The 21,432-nt window shown below is 36.5% G+C and overlaps 1 protein-coding gene across 1 annotated transcript; it reads right to left on the minus strand.

The window, feature by feature from the left end:
* Positions 1-1,276: 1,276 nt before the first annotated feature.
* Positions 1,277-20,985, minus strand: LOC140235849 (uncharacterized). The gene is made up of 9 exons (XM_072315847.1): positions 20,907-20,985; positions 16,814-17,125; positions 15,498-15,832; positions 14,928-15,063; positions 14,409-14,483; positions 11,550-13,084; positions 8,652-8,813; positions 3,364-3,546; positions 1,277-1,336 (listed from the first exon to the last, which is right to left on the minus strand). The coding sequence occupies exons 1-9, from the start codon at positions 20,983-20,985 to the stop codon at positions 1,277-1,279; spliced, it is 2,877 nt and encodes a 958-aa protein (XP_072171948.1).
* Positions 20,986-21,432: the final 447 nt, after the last annotated feature.

The raw sequence follows: 21,432 nt of genomic DNA on the forward strand, positions 1-21,432 counted from the left end.
TTTCTGTAGCGTGTAACAACTATAACAACTTGTCACTGATAACAAGTTTTATGAAACAGGGTCCACTTGTTTTATTTTTCAATCTCGAATTTGATGTTATTACAGTGGTTAAGAATCTAATCTTGCAAAGTTGTTTTTAAATCTAATTATTAAGTTATTTATTGTTCATTTATTTATTCATTTTATTTACCAGAGGGAGAAAACAATATATAATAACTATGTTGAAAAATAGATCATCGTTGATGAAATTTCACTTGCCTGTACATTCTTGTAATGATAAAAATTTACTTCTCTTCTCCAATCATCATTATGGAAGATCAATTGATTGATTAGAGCATATTGGATTATTGAGGACTGTCATTTTTGAAAGAATATTCGAAGGGTTTATGTCTACAACAAATGAGCGTCAAATCATTCGAAAATCAAAAATGCCTGGAATCGGGGAAAGCAGTGCTACAATAGAATGAATTATGAAACAATTATCATGTGTGATTAAATCTTGGCAGTTATCTTTTAGCGCTTTTAGGTAATTATTTTATTATCTTTTTTTTTCAGGGGGGGGGGGGAGGGTTATCGCTTTCCACAAGTGTCTTAATCTTAAGCATTACGACTAGAATACTGATGATGAGAAGTTTTCGAGGTTGTTTTGGGGTAAGCAGTGTAATCATGCTCTGACATAAAAAAGTGGACGACCAAAAAGCACGGCCAAAATATAAATAAATTGTTCTAAGGTGTGAATGAAAGAGAAAACACCTTATTATAACAATCATGCAGCATGGATAAGGTGGAGATAGGCTGGCGGGGCCTTCAGCAGAATTTTAGTGCAAAATATCATGTCGTCATACTTTACGAGACACCACAGTCTCTTTGCTATTCTACTTGTAACTCGAAAGAGAATGATATCGACATTATATAATTTTACGCATGCGCTACAATCGGTCATGTAGAGGTTGTTAGAGTACTCTTTACAAAAACAACATTGTTTGACCCTTCCTTGGGCACCGATAAAAGAGTTGCACAAACTTCACACACAATCCTAAGGAAAGGAAAGTAGTGGGGCAAGCAAAGGGTTAACGGAGATTTTATCGTTGTTGTTGTTGTTGTTGTTGTTGTTGTTGTTGTTGTTGTTGTTGTTTCCAACGGGCTTCCAGACTATATCATCATAATGCTGGCTCATCAAAATAAGCTGTAAGTATTTATGACTACAACACAAGCATAATCTGTACTGATGAGACAATAATCAAATATTTAAGAGCCAAATTCATACCTGTGGCCCTCATTGGTACTCGCTGAGTAACTCGCTTAATGACTTGGCATCGATGGTAATGCACTCCAACTATAGCAGGGTCAACAAAACGAATTAAGAAAGGCACGTATTATCAATGAAAATCGATTCTTATTTTCTCTTAAAAAGATTAATGACAACATACCGCATAGAAATTACATACCATGTTCCTTTTTTTTTAAAATAAAAGAATGGCACATTATCAGCTGCAGAAATATATTACTCCGATAATTTGATGTAAAAGGAAAAAGAAAAGTTGATTAGTTTACGACTCGAAATGGTAATCCACTTAGTCATTGTCAATGCTTATGATGTATGAAATGTTTTTGCGTTGTTTTGATTAGTAATTCGTTTGAGATCAATAACAGTACTACATCAGTCTATAAATCAGACTAGGAAAACACTCCTATCCGCGATAACCTAACAGGTGCGATACATTTTGAAAGCGCCCTGAAGGCTATTGATATTACCCCCATCCCATTCTGAACAAAGCATGGCGAACATTATGACAAAGAATGATTCTTACTTTATTACATCGTGAAGCCTGTGAGACAATAATTGTTGTGAAGAATGTCCTTGGCAGGTTAAGCCATTTCAGATCAGCAAGTTCAAGATGAGGCAGACAACAAAGAAACTCAGCCAAGTTTGCTGCGGCTGACTCTGAGAGGAAACTTGACAATGGTTTGGTTGACTCTAAGAAAAGACTGCGGATCTTTGAGCGAAAAAAAAAAACAAACAAACAAACAAAAGACGAACTTTTAAGCATTCTTATCTACTTATGGCCTGTTCTAATTGCTTTAATGTCGTTACGCTCTGCTCGGTAAAACACATCGCAGCAACGAAACAGCTATTGCTTTCTAGTACAGAAAGTAGAAGAAGAAGAAGAAGAAGAAAAAAAGAAAACAGTATGCAAAAGTACTGAACAGTTTCAAACACAATTGTAGCGTACTTCCTGTATGACTGGTCAATAGGAGCTGTATGTTTTAAAGTCTTGAGAAAATATTGTTACACAGAAAATGGTTAACAAGAATGTTTCAAATTGCCATCTTTATTCTCCCGCAAGCTATTGATCCACAAGCATTAGTAGCATCATAGACACTGGAGTAGGCTTCATGTCACGATTTGTATCTCCGTACCACTAGCAGTGATTTGGATCATCAGCTGTGAAAAAAAAAAAAAAATCAGTCATGGCGTGCTTTGGGATGACGATGCTTCTACCATCGTCAGTGATTCGAGTCAATGCAGTCAATGAGGATAATACACTGTACTGTTGTTTCTCCGTGACCGTAGCTGTTCAAGTCTTTGCAAATAAGGAAATAACCAAGGACACCTATGTCATTATCACATGCACACTCCTCAAGCGTCATTCTACGTCAAATTGAAGTGATTCTACTCTGATATATCAGTTCAGTTTCATTACAAAAGTGGGAGTTAGGTGCAGCAATAGTAAAGAGTCCTACATTTGTACATAATATGCCATGTGCGTAGTCTTACACGTAATGATTATTACGGATGTGGATGGGCATCCAAGGTTTTGTTTAAAAGAGAAAAATGGAACCATCTCCTGAAAACGGGATTCGTCCTTGTAAAACGGAGCGTTTGACTCCCATTGTGGAAAAATAGAACATCCCTCATGTCAACAATGTTGATTTTCCATTAGTAGCATTTGTGACGAATCAGCCCCAGTCTTCCAAACCGAAAATTTGTTACTATTATCGCAAGTATTTTAGTGAAAACACCTCTGTGTCTTGGCAAAGGTGTTGTAAATCCATATTATGTGACTTTTATTTTTTTCTTCTTTCAACGATGCGTCAGTCTACTACCCTACCGCTGACTATGCTCCCTAATGTATATACACGTATATATATATATATATATATATATATTATATATATATATATATATATATATACACATATATATAATTGAAAGAAATTATATATATATATATATATATATATATATATATATATATATATATATCTATTGTATATATATATATATATATATATATATATATATATGCCTACTAATAATAAGCAAAGAAAAAATACCGCTAAGCCGAAGGTATAACATACCTGACAGGACTCTGCTGAGCTGGCGGCAGTTGAGAGGAAACTGTCGGGCAAGTAGGGACAGCTAAAACTGAATTTCAAAAGATGTGGCATAGCACACACCCATTGGGCCAAGTCCCCTCCCACCGAGGACTGATATCGGGGGTCGCCAGGAGGGCTGTCAAAATTTAAGTTCAGATCCTGAATCTGTAAAAAAATCAAATAGACCAAATAAAGTACTGAAAACTGAAAGAGAAAAAGAATCGAGTGAAAATGGTTAAGAAAGAATGATAGTATAATGCCAAAGACCAATGTAAAGGTGAAGGAATAGAACATGTCCCGTACATGTACACTCAAAAAAAAAAAGAAAAAAAGAAAGTTAACATTTCTTTTTTTCAATAGAAGATTTAGATAAAAATCAGTGTGGCATATACCATATCAAAGATTATTTAATTGGCTATAAACCTGGTACGTTTATACAAGAGACATGAATGAAACAGCGGAAATAACCTTTCGTTCCCTTGTTTCCCTTTATGTTCAAAACAAACATATGGTGGGGAATCTGAAAGTGCAACATAAGCATTTTCCATCTATTCAAACTTTAAATGAGATAGGGAGTAAGCCGTAAAGGTGATAAAATCGACAGAATTTCTTCATTTTACCTTTTAATTAAGGAATTTACGAATGCACAAGACAAATTCAAGATCCAAATACTATTTCAAATTTTCTTACTTTGGAACAACGTTTAAAATTTAACTTTCTTTGTTACCATAATTTTTCTCTTATGTCTTTTATGACTGCGGATTTGATAGAAGATTCTTAATTGTCCTCCATTATTTGTTTGCCTTTCTTTGTCTTTGGTGGGTTACAGAGACATTATTGAGATCATAGTTTGATTTTTTATCAATTAATTTGCATTTTTATGTGTTAAATTTGCCCTTTGTTCTCATTATTACATGGAAGAGCAAATACGCTTGAATAACAACTTGTCCATTTTGCGATTTTTACATTTGTGCCTTGGAAGACAAAAAAGAATGTGCTCACTCATGCGTAATTAAAGGCGGGTTCCACACTTTATTAGAATCGCTCTCGGGGTATCTCAGTTATTTCAAACCCAATTTTTAATAAATGAAATTATATGCTCTTTCATATTTTATAACAGGTTTCTCATTATCTCGCCATAAAGAAACATGTTAGAAACCTGAAATTAGATCCCAACCCAAACTATACGATCCCTTTATCTAGAAGAGAAAGTTTCTCATGGAGTTTTTTTTTTTTTTTTTTTTTTTCAGAAGGTGATTGTCTTCATTGCATTTTTTTTTTTAATTGCAGCCTCCAGTGTTACTTTGTTGATCCTGGTTCAAAAGCTTGTACCTCATACAACTCAAATCGTGAGATAGCTAAAACCGGTGACGTCATTGGTTTTTTAAAGACTATATTGACTGTAAAGATAACAAACATCTGACATAATCTAATTTTATAGACACCATGTGAAAAAAAAATGCGAACTTCTGGAGCATGCAGTGAAACCGGGCCCGTGGAAGCACTGCATAATAATTGTGACATCGCTTAGAATTCATATGATCAAATCACTTAAAAAAAACAATATAATTGTATTGCTTTCCAGTCAATCTTTAAACTTGCTCAACCAAACCAAGACTAAATGTCATAATTTCGATCTGTTTCATTTTCTGTCAAAAGTGTATTTGCCCGAATTATTACTTGTTTGTCACTCCAGTGTTTGTGATTCTATATTTTTGCAACGATGCCCTGTAAACGGTCCTTTTTCTTCTCCCTTCGTGAAGAGAAATGCATGTAATGTTTGTTTCTACTGAATGATGATGCAGCTGCACCAACATATCACCACATTCAGGGATCCCCCCCGTCTCAATCCATGCTTCATAACAGACACTTGACAGAAATACGATAATCAAACTCATCAAAGTGAAACGTTGTTTGGTCAGAAAGTGTTGAGGCTATGCAAGGATGATACGGATAAAGTATTCGATATTTTTCACTCATTGTCTTGATTATCTTCTTATTTCATTACATATTTTACTGGATGAAAAGTGACCAAACAAATCATAACGATTATGCATTGAAAGTCATAATGTTGAGAAAGACGAAAATTATGTTCATGTACAAGGTTTCATCGTGACAAAATTGGGTTGATTTGCAAAGGAATAAACACTAAACAAGGAAAAAAAGGCGAGCCGAGTATGACAAATAGCTATTGGTTTTGTTTTGATTTGTTTTGTTTTTTAAGAGGAAAGTAGGTCCTATATTACGCTCCAAACAGTACATTTTATGACTAATATCAATAGTAGAGAATTACATACATGACATAAGATTGCTGAGGCTGCGGCTGTTGCAAGGAAACTATCGGGCAAGTACGGGCACTGAAGTCTGAACTTCGAAAGGCATGGCATAGCGCACACCCACTGGGCCAAGTCACGTCCCACCGAAGGCTGATTTAGAATATCATCCTGATTGATGCTAAAAGTCAAGTCCAGATTTTGTATCTGTGTGAAGAAAAATAAAACGAATTAGAACAGAATAAGAGAAAAGGATAGTAAATTTGAGTGAAAGCGACGATTTCAAAGACCGACCCGCTACTAAGGCCAGTCTCTTGTTTTCTTTCCCTTGAATGATAAGTTTTCTCTTTTATCCTGCAACAAATCAGGACCATTGAATAGCAAGCGATATCTCTACGTCTCTTGAGGCAACATGTTTATAAAGTGAAAGAGAGAAAAAAAAGAGAAAAAATTAAACACTATCTGGGTAGACTGCTAGACTTGGGACGGGAGTGAGGGAGACAATGACAATAATAATGTATACATGTACATATATATTATATATAAAATATATGCACCTCGCGTGCATTAGTTCCAAACACCATAAAAAGATACAGACTCATCCCTAAACTCTCTTTGCGAAGGAACAGCGACGAAATGTCTTACATTCTTACATTCATTTTGACGAATTTAATAAACTAGTACAAAATAAGTACTAGAACATACTCGGACTCATATCCAACATAGGAACTAACATTATGTGTTGCTAACGATAATTAAATTGCAACAATTGTACAATTGCAATCTTGAGGCAGTACAAATATTACATGGGTATAATGTATAGACTTACCGAAAAGCAATAACTTGAAACCTAACGATTGTATTTTCCACTTTGCGACCAGTCTTAACCTTAATATCGTGCCCTTAGCTCGATATCTTTTTGTTGTTGTTGTTGTTGTTGTTGTAGTAAGTATTACTGTCAACCGATTAATAACTTCTGAATGATATCTTATGTTGCCAGATTTATAGTTTCGCATGAAAAAGCAAACCGAACATTTTTGTAATGTATTACATAATGTGTGCGTGTGTGTGTGCGTGCGCGCATGTTAGTGCTCTTGCGTGCGTGTGCGTGTATGTAACACTGATGGAACAAAATAACGTTGAAGGAGGAAATGTTGGCGGAGCAAATGCGGACAGAGCATAAACTGTTGAAACATATTGAACTACTGGATATTTTACTTAATTTAGGAAATAATAGTCACTGAATACAGAATGGTAATAAATCATTCCTTGTCCGTAGTCCTTAGCAACGGTTAGGGCTAGGGTCAGCTTCATTTTTTTTTTTTTTTTGGGGGGGGGAATGTACTTTGGTGTGTGTGTGTGTGTGTGTGTGTTTTACTTAGAAGTTTGATCAAACACTGTCATAACATCTATGGTTCATATGAATGAATGAATAAATGACAGAATGAAAAGATGAATAAAATATTGTTTTAAGAGTAGCCTTGAGCTAACAGGGAAAGAACACACTGAGTTCACCAACATTGTACAAACTCTTCTTCCCATGACACCTGGATTTAAAAAAAGAGGCAGTAATAAGATGATTAACAAAAGCATTTTGCGAAAAAAAAAAGAAAAAGAACAAACACAACAAATTGTCACAGTCATGAACAACTTAGTCACAATTGCAGAGACCATTGTACATCAATACTTTTGATCCTTCTCCTGCTACTCTGATACTAACTAGCTTTGTCTAACTTGCAGCCTTCCTCTAAATGGTGTCAAAGGGTTTCACAACGATCACCTTTGTTGCTTCCAGCTGCTTACTCCCTGGTTTGTGTTTTGGTGAACAGTACATGTCTTCTGCTGATTAAAAGAATGCTTCTTTTAATACAGGCTTGACGTTGTTTGGCGCATTGCATCTTCACAGTGAGTCCTTCATTATCTCGAGGACTTATTCGCTGACAAGTCAGCTGCACAGATAACTCAAACAACACGGTGTTTTAATGTGATGTGTGAGCGTTGTGGTATACCTAATGCCAATGGGTAGGACAAGCTATAACCTCCTTATAGGTTTGGAGATTAACTAAAATAAAGTGGATGTCCAGGCCTCAAAGGAGAAAGTGAGGGCTCTGCTAGGTATGACTGTCTGAAGAGTATACGTCCATGTCCGTAGTGACATGAAGGCAGCTACATTCTCTGGTTGGTAGCTTGAATTTAAAATTATTAATTTGTAAGGAGATTAAGATTTGTTTTGTCATGCCAAAGCATTTATCTATTTTTTTTTCCTGCTCCAGGAGTGGTGAGGGAGTATTCTAGTTCGGACTGTAAAGTTCCCTATGGCCGTTTGACACCGGTGTCCCTCTGCGTGGGTGTGGCACAAAATGTTTTCTTTATCAAATCAACTGAAGGCATGCATTCACTTCAGTGGGACCAAGAAACACATTATTATCAGACACTGGTTTTTCGTGCTGGGAGATGAGCTGCCATGAGACTCGTCTGACGTTGTCGAGTTGTTCCTCCCCTGCTGCATATCATATGACGGTAATGCAATGGATGACTCGTGGCAAACCGTCCAACAGACTTCTCTCCATTCTTTGAGTGAAAACAAACAGTGCTTTGACCATGCCGAAAGGGAGCACCTTAAGTTTCTACTGACTCTCTTTGGGTGACGAAGACAGTCTTCCCTCTTTCCTCGATAGGTATTATAAAACAACTTCATAATGTACATATCATTACTTATAATATTTTCAAATGTAACTTTGACTCTTTGTTCGAGAAGCTTTCACCACAATTAATGAGAGCTTTTATTTCAGATGTTTTATTTTTTGTGTGGTTATCAAGTATCAGAACACTTATAAATTCTTTATTACCCCTACAGAGACAATAAGATGTTGTTCGTTGTTGAGTATCTTAATATCAAATCAATGTATCACTTCTTTGCAATACGGTAGTAATACTCCATCTCCGGGATGTGCATTATATAACTTCGAGTTTGGAACTATGGTGATAAGGTCTTACCTGACAGCTTAAAGCCCTTGCGCCGAGGATCTCGTAGAATTCCTGGTGAAATTGTGGGTACGATATTTTCACCTCACTCAGTAAACTGCTGGAGCACATACCCTCCGCCAAGTCATGTGACACAGTTCTTCCGCACTCCCCTATATCTATAATCAACACTTGCTGATAGAACGAACAATGAACGACAGTAAAGAAAATCAATTATCCAGAGTAAAGTAATATTGAAATTATTGTGACATGCATCACAAAACCAACAAAAGTCACACACCCTAATTTTTTTGTGAGGATTCAAAATAGATAAAACGGGTCAACCTAGTCAATATTTAGTGTTTAACATTGAAGCGCCGCCGTGCGCATGGTAGACTGTAGAATGTTCATTCAAGCTTAGCGCCTGCGGTCTACGCATGATCAATCAGCAAACAGGATGCCACGCACTGACCAGGGAGGTGTTACAGAGATGGAGTGGCAACTCTTCGTAATTCATGCAAACACATGTTTGGGTTCAAGGCGTTACAATCGGATGTCTAGCATTCCATTACGCTTTGAAGTCATGCTCGGCACCGCTCTAGTTGCAAGACGAAGTTACGCATTTCACCTTTCGTTGAATTACAAGCTTTATTTCACCGCAAAATTTTATATGAAATACTCGAATTGATTTAGAATAGTTTAGGAAAGAATTCAATATTATTAACGTGTATTTCTAGTTTCTTCGTAATTCGCAACTCGAAAGGAAATGAAAATTAGGCCCTCTTAAAAACCTAATTTTTTCTATAATGCGCACATTTCCGCATGTTGATTTTTCTATCTTTTTAATAAGGGATATTTTGATCTTTCAAATAAAGTACTCCATTAAAGCGTGTTCCAGCGTGTTTTTAAACTATTCGATGTTAAGATTGTGAGTTTTACACTGCATTTTGGTTCGCTGCTCCAATTCAAGGTACACAAATGATTCATTGTTGCCATCACATTGAAAGAGAGAGCGAATTGCAGTAGGAGCAAATATTTCTAGATGTGAGAGCGCTAATCCCGATTATTGATGCTCTCTGTTGTCAAAGCACATGGGTAACACCTGTAGTTGAACGCATAACTTCTCGGCGGTGCCGCGCATGACTTCAAAGGAGAGCTTTAGTTGCCTCTCCTTCTCTAGCACCTCCCTGCACTGACCAAGAATAATAATAATGATAATAAGGTCTTATTTACCCAGGGTAGCCTCTTCATTGTTGCCACTGCTCTACGAGAGGGCCCTGCTATTATTATTACCCTAGCGTTGCCAGGTACCCATTTATACACCTGGGTCGAGAGGGACACAGTGGGTAAAAACATCTTGTCCAAGGACATAGCACTGGGCGGGATTCGAACTCGAGTCCTCCGATCGGGAGTCGGGAGTCTTATCCACTATGCCACAGCGCCCCCACCAATAAGATCACTCCCTCGTTGCTAAGGGCTGAGTCTATCTGCGGCGCTTAATCCAAACCTTCCGTTGAAAGTCGGAAAATCATGGTCCGGAAAAAATGCTAACTTCTTGCTTTTCCTTGGGTCATTATAGCTTCGAAATTTCGGCAGATGATAAAAAAAAAAATTAGACTATTAAGTTCTGCCGAAAGCAGAAATTTGATAGCTTTGGCTGATTTTGATGATCTGACTTCAAACTCGACTTCCTCTGCTGAGCCTGCAGTGACTTCGAATCCTGTTGTGGTGGCTCACATTCTGTTTGTTTGTTTGTTTTTTCTGTGTTTTTATAACACTTTTTAGTAGAAAATAGTGATAATTCACCATCTTACAGCTCCCTGATTTAACTCCTTAAAAACCTTTGAAACACTTTTCTCTTTAACTCTAGCAACTTTTGAAACCACGCTGCTGCTGCTGCATTGCAAGTTGGTACAGTGTATTACTCATGAATAGAATGTGCTTATTATACGTATAGATTGTGATAATCCCTCCATTGAGGTTGTTATGGAGTTTAATTTCTGTTTGTTTGTGTGTGTGTGTGTGTGTGTGTGTGTGTGTTTTAAGGGGGTCCCATTGACTGCACAGAGCACAGCTTGGTGCGAGATTGGGCACTTGACTCTAAACTTCGCATATTTCTTTCTTTTTTTTCTCAGTAAACTCCTGTCCAGAGTGTGCACGTTCTTTCTATTTTTTTCGATTTTCTATTTCGATTTTGTATTTGTAGCGAGTTATATCTCATCTTTAAGCTCAGAGTCTGGTCTTTCAGAATCTGTCCTAACGTAAAATCCATGTCTGGTGACTTTCTATAGGTTTTGTGATGCAGGGTCACACATGGAAAACGCAGTTGGCTGGAGGTGTGAAACTCAGATCAAATGAGTTTATTAACAGTATTCTGATTCATATCGTAATTTGAATAATCGCAATACCTTGAATACGGGCGACAAAATTTTCATGCTTACTTTGACATGCAAAACAGCTTTGGTGCGACAAAAATGACTTTATCCATACTCATGTGCCCAAGATACAGTATATGCACTAAACGGGATATCCAGTTCGTACGACATCTTCTTTGATACGCAGCGTCTGGTACCAGCAGAGGTTTGGCAACAGTAACTTTTCCATATCGGTTTGAATGAAAGAGTGAAACTGCCGATATTAGAGAAATGACAGGGCGGTTTAGAATGAGATGTTCATATACCAAGTCACTTGCATAGTATATTAGGAATAATATGAGAATATGATCCCTTTTTAAAGTTCAGTTTAGCTTTTTAGAACGATTTTCTTTATCGACATATTATCAGATCTAAAAACCGTTGTGACTCTGTTAATATACAGCAGTTGAGATTGAGTTTTCTGCAATCAATTACACACAGGGAAAGACGCAGGCACACGCTACAATGATATTGCTATTCTATTCTTTCTTTTGATATATATATTCCTGTCACTCACCACTTGGTTAAATCGCACCATGAAAGCAACTCCTGCCACTCTGTGTTCTGTCGAAGAGGATGATAAAATGTATTTATTCCAACTTTTCCCCACTGTTCTTGCTGCCTCTTCAGTGTGACATTCAAACGCGACGTCAACACAGAAATACCGCTTAGAAAACTCCATCAAGCCCTCAATGATATCCAAGCCGAGCTCATTCCTAGAAGCTGAGGCAAAGTAGAGGACGTAGCGGAACTCTTCAGGTCGACTTAGAAGTTTGTTTTTCACCTTGTCGTACTCAGCACGATCATTGTCGAATAAATACTCAATACATACCCCTGCAATGTATTCTTGAAACAGTTTGTGGGGAAAGGAAACAGTTGATGTAAGCAAGGATGAAATGTTGATATCGCGCCAACGCTCCCTTGTGATGACATCTTTTTCTATTGTTAGCACACCCACTCTGCAGCATGTTTCCATGGCATCGTGATAATCGCTAAATTGTTCTACAGGAAGTGAAAATTTCCTCTCAAATAAACCATTTAGCGCTATTTTACTTATGTCTTGAATTGCCCCACTAGCTTCCCTCAAATGATAGGCAATATTCTGAGTCTGTAGATTCTCACAAACCTTTGATGCGTAGTGTCCTTTAAGGAAAGAGATCATTTCTCCAAAAATCTTGGAGAAAGTTTGCAATTTTTGCATTTTCTTTCGTCTTTCTTCACTAAAGTCATTCCACATGAGACAAAGCATCGCACAGTAGAAAGGAAACGGGGCAATGCTCGACCGGATGACATCATTTTCCTCTATAAAACTGATCAAGTTTTCTGCAAGATTATCCTTCTCTCTAATATGAAAGTATCTCCTTATGTAAGTTGAAATATTTACGTTGTTGAATCCTTCAACGCTAAGAAAAGTATAAGATTCGGCAAGAATCTTGTCCATCATGAATTCATTTGTTCTCCATGGACGTGTGGTCACAATTACTTTGCATGAATTGTATTGCTCTGTTCCTAGAATGCGAATGACCTCACTGCTGTTCTTTTTAGTTAACTGTTCGTCAAACTCGTCGAAACCGTCAAATATAATGAGAACCCTACTTTGATTTGCTGAAATATAGTCATCTATCATTTTCTGTGTCGCTGTATTTGAATCAGTGAGATATGTTTTTACAATGCCACCAATACTTATTTTGTTAGTAACATCTCGAAGAGGAATTAAGAGCACCATGTCCAGATCCTGGAGAATCCGTCCCTGGCACCAGTCCCAGGCAATCTTAGCGCAAAGTGTTGTTTTCCCAACACCTCCCTCACCCTGTATCAGAAGACGCTGTGAAAGATTTTCACTGTTCGTCAAAAGATGGCTGTATGATATCATTTTAGTCTTTCGCATGCTGTTTTGGTCTATAATACTTAGATTTGTATAAATGTCATCCAATTCAGCAAGTTCCATAAAGTTGAGTGGATCCACTCTGACCTTTCGTCTTGTCATGCGGTAATACGCCTTTAAGTCTTTTTGGCATTGCTGTACTTGTTCCTTTGTAAGCAACAGTTGTCCTTTTGAAGAGAAATGAAAAGAGTGATAGACAAATGATTATGTATTACATTTGGATGTGTACACAAAGAAATATATTCAGCCCCCTTATTCATTTATCACAATTATAAGCCCCAAGAACGGCAGAAACGTTCTGTACAATCAGCACCATATCACTATTACTCTCTCACACACACAAGCATACACACACACACGCACACACACACGCGCGCGCGCGCACACACACACACACACACACACACACTTGATATATATTTTCTAAAATCATGCGCTTTCCTAGCCAGGATAAAGCGTCTATGCCTCTTAATTTTTTTTTTTTTAAATCATATATATATGAAGAGATTGTCACTTGCATATTTACCAAAGACCAATGTGCGCTCCAAATTTCATGATTGTTGCTCGAAAAATGCGGAAGTACTGCGATTGCCAAAAGCTATTCCGTGATTTATGGAATAATATGCCGTCACCATGCCAACGCAGTTTCCAAAACATTCGGAAAAAAAGGGTCTTGCACACCTCCATCCCAAAAGCTATGTATGCGTGCTGAACTTCATGAGCATTGTTAAATACTTGAAAAGAATTGAACAAAATGTCTTATGGGTTTTTGCGAACACAATCTGCGAACTCTACATAAAATTACACTCTAAAAACACAAATGTTGAATTAGCATTTAAAAGTGCCGAGGAGTGACAACATTTTCAAAATGTTGGTTTTCCTGCTAGATTCAACATTTAAAATGTTATTTTAAAAGTTGGATGCAACACTTCAAAAAATGCTGTCACTCCTCGGCCCTTTTAAATGTTGAATCAACGTTTGCGTTTTTAGAGTGTATGTAGATAATAAAATTATGACACATAATATGACACTTAATGTCAAGCGTGTTCATACATATAGGTATGAACACGTTTGACATTAAGTGGTGGCCCGGTGGTCTAGCTGACCCACAAATTTTCAACAAGATTATCTTTGTGTGGCCAAATCGGGCAGCTAAAGTTCAAACTCAAATTGTATCTTTTGTTTTATTTTGGACCATTGCATTTGTTTGTTTGTTTCTTTTTTGGCACCATATATATGTATATACATATATATATATGGTGCATTTTTAAAAATTATATCACGAATCATTTTAATTTGTTATACGCGATGTGTTTTCATTGAGAAAAAAAAAAGAAAGGAAATAAATTGAAATGAAAATGAACCAAATGTTATTGTATAATGATTGATGGCAAGAACCTGAAATTCGAAGTGTACATTATACAAGAATAGTCTCAGCAATCTCTGTTTTTCTTCAAAAGGATACTGTGATTATCTAAATATTTTTCATACTCTGTATAAGTTCCTGTTCCTCTTGACATTGCTCTGGTGTGTTTGGTCTGCGCCAGCAGGGATTCCAGTCACATCCTGAAAAGTATCACCACCAACAACAGCCAAACTCAGTTATGATGAGAACGAATGTTCTTATAATCTTGTTAATATGTGTATTCATTGGAAATCATGGCTGTATAGAACAATGCCTCTGATAGGCAGTTGTCGAAGAGTAGAAAGACCCAGAATACTAGTAGTTACCTTATACCTGCTAGATATTGCTCTCACGTTGTTTCTGTTTTCAGTCTATTATTGGGAATAAAACACAAGTGTTCAAAAGAAATGGCCTATCATTACTATTTATATACAACTATTCAGAGGTAAGTAAAGTATGTTACATATTTCATTGTGGGTAATAGCTTTCTCCTTTCCACGAAATTTGTGCCAATGCAGACCGATTGTATGGTAAAGCAGACACAGTGCCCTTCCATTCCGCCCCCTCCCAACAATCACAGATGTCAACATTGCATAAATCGGCACCTTTTCTCGGTAGGTAGTCCGGATGTTTGTTTTGAAGACACTTTCCAAGAAGATGAAATAGGATGAGAATGGCAGCAGGCACTCCAATGCTTAATCCAATGATGAGACCCGCATTACCACGTTTTCCTGAAATTTGATAAAGACACGTGTGGAGCGCGTGTTTTATTCACTAGTACACTTATAGAAGACAGTAAGAACGTGTAAACCTCGATATAGGTATGGCATTAACATTTGTTTTCTACGTGAGCACCAAAGGATTGATAATTTAAAAGTGAAAATGGTTATACATGTTTTGGTAGAATAATTATATTTCATCATTTGGAGGTCAATCAGATGGCAGTCAGAGGGCTGGTTTTTTTTTTTTCTCTCTCTCTCTCTCTGTCTTTACTTTTGAAATATTGATCATGGTACTTGTGTGCAGGGAACTAGTGGCAAAACGGAAATGCAATGGTAAAATATTCAATCAGATTATCTGTGACAAACCTCAACAAACAAAAATGTTACAGTATTATAACTTGTTCAACAATTATCTTCAGAAACACTGAAAAGTTAACATTTTACAAAACCTGGTAAAGGCAGAACGGTGATTTCTACGGCCGACGTCCCATCAATCGAGTCACCGGTAGCCACGCACATGAAGGTTTGCTCTGTCCCATGTTTAGCTGATACAGTGATTGTCTCGAACCTCTCGTATGTGCCATCAGAAAGTGTGTTCTGTTGTGAAACCACAGAATTCAGTCTCTTTCCTGACTCCTCGGTCCACAGCATGGAAACGTTAGGTTTGAATCCACTCACGACACACGTAAGAGAAAAGGGAATGTTGGAGGGAGATTGGTATGTACACCGGCTTTGACCAGATTGGTTCTCATCAACGCATTCCTTAATTGTATGTCTTGATGCCATCGCTAGAAAAATAGGAAAATTAATTTGAAATTAGATACAGCTCTATACGAATCTGAACTTTTACTGAACAAATAAGCAACGAGTTTTTTGCGGACTTGATGTATATACGACTCGTTTAGCTATGTTACAACTGAAACTCTCAGCTGAAGAATGTTCATATAAGAAAGAAGACGCAAGTGGATAGCAAATAAAAAATAAACAAAAACTCACATGTTTGCATTTCAATTCGAATCTTAAAAAAGCTGAAATTACTAATTTACAAATAATAATATGATGTACCATCGACATAATGAAATGAATGGTAGGAGCTGAAATGACAAAACAAGAAGACATTTTGATATTGTATTTCAAAATGACAAAATTAATTTCATGAAGAATGAGAGAGTCCTGAAAAGGACTTTTGGGAGGAGAGGAGATAGTAAGAGAGAGAGAGAGAGACATCTCTCCTTGCTCCTTACTCTCCTCTGGTTCACAGTCCTTTTCAGGACTATCACATTCTTGAGAAAGAATACTTTTACTCTCGCTCACTCTTTTTATCGCTTCTTCCTCATCAATCATCTCCTATCTCCTCTCCTTCCAACAGTCCTTTTCAGGACTAACACATGGTGAAGCAAACCCACGTTATGTTATTGCTATAAACTCTTTAATCAACAACAACAACACACACAACAGCAACAACGACAAAACACTTTAGTGCAATCAAAGTCTCAGTTATCTAAAATCACAGTTACTCTGATAATTGCCCGCACCGTGTTTATTCATAAATCATATGCCGCATGGCAGATGATTTTGAATTTTGAAAAATTTGTCGCCTCTGTATGTATTTAGCTTGAGTGTGTGCGAGATTTTATTATTTTTGTCGTTATTATCATAATTATTATCATTGTCCATTTCACCTGATCACTGAATAGTTTTTTTTTTCACTCTGCCTCTCTCACTAATCAATGACATCGAAAAAGAAAAGAAAAGAAAACATTGCTTACAGCCAATCGACATGATGGTAGAATTTCCATAACTCTGGGAATTCTTCAGCAGCACCTGACAAAAGTAACGACCCTCATCTAGCACCTCCGAGTTGTTGATGACGAGGCTGAAATTCTTGTCGATGTTGAACCGTTCCTCCAAGCTATCAAAATTTCCATCGAAATATTCAGCCTTAAGCGTCTTCTGTTCTGGATTTAAGAAGTCCTCCTTTTCCCAGTACACACCTAGAGGCTCCCCCTTGATGTCACATCGCAATAGGATGTCTTCTCCTTTCCATCCTTGAACGTTGGGGGCAGTGCCTACCACTGAGGCTACACAGTGGAAATTTAGCGAAGTAGGTTCATGTCACGTATACATCCATTATCAAGCTTAAATACTTCCAAGTGCCAACTCCTCCTATTTTATGAATGCTACTTGTCTTCATGATCGATCCTGGCTGGCGGAAATATCTGTTTGCGTATTTTATGATGCTTCACCCTTTCATAGAATAATCAGTACTCCTACTCTTACTCTTTAATAAAAAAATATAAGTTTGTCCAGCTAGGCATATATATACTGTTATACAGAACCTACGGATGGCAATTGCTTATTATTCTTCCACATACATGTGACATACACAAATGTCGTGCGTCACAGCTTTGGCTGAGATTGCTGTAAGATTCAAGGTCAAAAATAATTATTTTTGTTTTTTTTAAGCTCTATATATTCCAAGATTCAAGATTCAAGATTCAATTTTATTTTCACTTCCATCAAATAAACAAAGAAATCATATACATTGGATATGTAGAGGATATTTGTAACAATTGCAGAATGTGATTAACAATTGTGTTTAACAAAGTACATATGAAAATGAGTAGCAGATGAAAAAAAAAAAAACCGCAATTATATCTTTGTTAATATACATAAAGCGTATAATCAGGGAGGTCCCACCTCCCTGGTCTAATACAAGTTAACTAAGGACGGGGATGGAAATGGAGTATCCCACTAAGAAGCTAAGCTTGTAGGATATGGGACCCTCGGAAAATACACAAGACAGCATGAAATATGAAATCTCCATGAAAGCTTGTTATCAACTTTCATTCCAAGAAATTTTACATGGGAAACATTTTCGAGTGAAGTACCATCTAAAACAATGTCAACAGGTAATGCCTCAGTAGAATTGCTAAAAAGCATATATTTTGTTTTTTGAAGAGTAGGAGATAACTTCTTTGCTTTTATCCACTGGGCAACATTTTCTAATTCTAATTTTTTTGCTTTACAAGGTTAAGAAGATTATTGTACGAAAAAAAAAATAGATTTGAGTCATCTCTAAAAACAATGAAAGAAAGAACATCTGATGATCTTAAAAGTCTTTTATGTACAATGTAAACATTAAAAAAGTGGACCTAATAAACTTCCCTGTGGGGCCCCACCTTTAATATTTAACATTTGTGAATTGCAACCAATGAAAAAAAAAAATATTGCTTCCTGTCCATGCGGTAGCTAGTGAACCACCCCAAGGCCTTCCCACGCACTTCATAATGATGTAATTTGTTGAGTAAAATATCATGATTAATGGTGTCAAAGGCCTTGGAGAAATCCAGGAACAAACCTATCAGATGAGAAGATCAGTCGATAGCATGTGCCACTTAATAATGCGTGTGTAGTGGTATGTTTCTTTCTAAATCCAAACTAAAAATTTGAAAACATATCACTGGATTTTAAGAAATTAATAGTCCTTTCAAGAATTTTTGACAATGTACTTAACAAAGACATTGGTCCGTAATTATTTACGTACATAATTTGTCACTATTTTTAAACAAAGTGATTGCTTTTGCTGTGTTCTTACTTTCGGGGACGGTGCCGTTAAAAAGGGATATATTACATATATGAGCTATTAGGATCCGCAATTGACGATGTTACCCCCTTTAAAAGAAAATTGCTGATGTCATCGTGTCCATCAGTTTGTTTGTTTTTTTTAATTGGAAATAAAGTCAGAGACAATATTAATCATCTCCTGATTGTATGTTGGACTAAAAAATATTGAACTAGAATTTGGTGGGTCCCAGAATTCGGAAAAATGTTTTTTGGAGGGAGGAATATTACTTGTCAGATTTTCCCCAATTGATGAAAAATGATTATTCAAAATATTACAAATTTGGACTTTCGAAAATTTCACGATCGAATCTAAATTTTGTAATACTTGATTTGACATTTGATATATTCATAGCTAGCTTTAAAACTGTCCATGTATTTTGCATATCATGCCTATAAAGTTTAACTGGTTAGTATAATATTTTTTCTTTTCTATACGTATAATTTTCGTCAAAGTATTCTTATAACTATATTTCAATTTTGATTGCTCAGTACGTTTCATTTCAAATCTGTAATATAAATTATTTTTTCTATCTATTGAACACAAAACCGATTTTAAATTCTATTGGAGCCTAGGTATTATTTTTTAAAATTAGCTAATTTTTCTCTGCGTTTTGGAAGACAAATGTCCAAATGTTGGATAAAAATCTTCATAAAATATTCAAAAGACAAATTAACATCATTTGTATAAAAATACAGGACCAGTCTGCAGTGTCTAAACTAGCACCTAGCCTGGCTATATTTTCATGTTTGATTCTGTTGTGTATTTATCATTAACTGTTTCATTTAAAGAAAAACCAGTCGAGATGGGGAAATGATCGGTGATATCTGAGAGTACTACAAAAGAATCGGGAGGAGGAAGAATTATGATGTTACAAAAATATTATCAATAGGAGAAGTGGATTCATTAACTATACGTGTGGATTTAGGATTGCGCAAGGGTTAGAAAGAAGCAGATAAGAATTAATCATTTCCAACAAATCTTGTGACATATTATTCTGTTTTAATAAATCTATATGGAAATCACCCATTATAAACAGTTTTTGTTAATAAAAAGTGGGTTTTTAACCAAATCCGAAAAATGATCTAAAAAGGATATAATATTCGCGCTTGTTGGTCTATATACTACACCACTGCCAGGAACTGTGATTTCAATAAAAAGTAAAGACTCAAAGGAATCAGTCATACTGTTAAACTCACCACGAACTACATAATCATAATTTTGTGAAACATAAATGGCAACACCACCACCTACCCTATTTTGTCTGTTATCAACCACAAAATCATACCCGTCAAGAGCGAATGGAAGACGAGTCATGAGAAAGCCAGGTTCGGTTAAACCTACTGCCGAGATATTGTGCATAATGGGACTATTTAAAAATAAACTCAATTCTTCAAAATGTTTATTGATACTCCTAATATTAATTCCGTTTTTGTTCTCTCAATTAGTTCTCAGTTAATTCGAAAAGAATCATATTACAAACACCAATGTAAGGAGTTTACACTTACAAAAGTTAATACCGAACTGGCAGTTTCTTTAATGAGAATTAAGAATATTGTTTAGAAATTGTGACGTAAGTAAAATAACTTGGCAGCTAAAAACCTACAAAAAACACTGACGTGAAGATTCTCTGTCGAAGCGATGAGAAGAGATTAGACACCATGTTGAAAGTGTGTTCACACCGTGTTTAACAGAGTCTTTTTTATGAAGGGATACCGTGCTCTTTCTAGCTGGTATATTTCGTTCATAATCAAACACTTACGCGTAGAATAATTTTCAATCATCACAGTCCCATGTTCCAATCAAATGAACACGTTGATTTGAATAAGTCAGTGGGTTCATCTCTATTCAGAGGGGTGATTTCTGGTAATCCATCGAAAGTATAACATGCTCGTTATTCCAGATGATTCGTGTTCATAAGAGCTGAAAAAGCAAGGTTAAGTCCGATACACACAAGCTGATTTTGGCTCTTTTATTATCATGAGTATGGTGCTGTATAAGATCAATACTCAGGTGTGTGTGTGTGTGTGTGTGTGTGTTTTTTTTTTTTAAGAATAACCAAATCGTTAACCGACTTTCTTCGCACAGAGTATTTTCTAGAATTGGTAGTTTTCTACTTTGCTTTGTCGTTTTGAACACACCTTTCAGAGGGAGGCATAATACTCGGCTGGGACCCGGCAACGCTGTTAGACCTGAGTGTATAATAGGGTCACGAAAATTAAGTAATAAATACTTACCTTCTCCACTATTGCCACAGAGTACAGTAGCAGCCAATGTTAGCAGGAGAACGCGTACGAGGTCGTATCTTCTATCCATCACTACAGGTAGTCAAACACTGAGATCATTGATCAAGAATAAGTTCAATGCACATTTTGACCGCAATGCCCCGAAAGACTGTCAAGTAATCACAGGACTATAAATAATCGTAACTTCCAAAAACAAAATGGCGATAGTCTAACACATCCCAAGCAGTACATCTTTTTCATGCAGACATAATTCTTTTGTTAAATGAGAGCGTAGCAGTAACTATGCGACGCTCTTAGACGCGGTGCGGCTGTTTCGCTGCTCATGTGTGTTAAGTCCTCATATTTTGAACATTCTGTCGTATACAACATAATGTAGACACAGTTCATGAGACACAAAGTCGTTTGCTGGTATCATGCATGAATGACTTCGTACAACGGATACTGTATTACACGTTCGTTTCCCGCGCTCAAAGCAGACCTCACAGGTAGAAACAGGGGTGCTACACCTGTGCAATTG

Source organism: Diadema setosum, chromosome 12 (assembly GCF_964275005.1).
Source record: "Diadema setosum chromosome 12, eeDiaSeto1, whole genome shotgun sequence".
NCBI classification, from domain to species: Eukaryota; Metazoa; Echinodermata; class Echinoidea; order Diadematoida; family Diadematidae; genus Diadema; species Diadema setosum.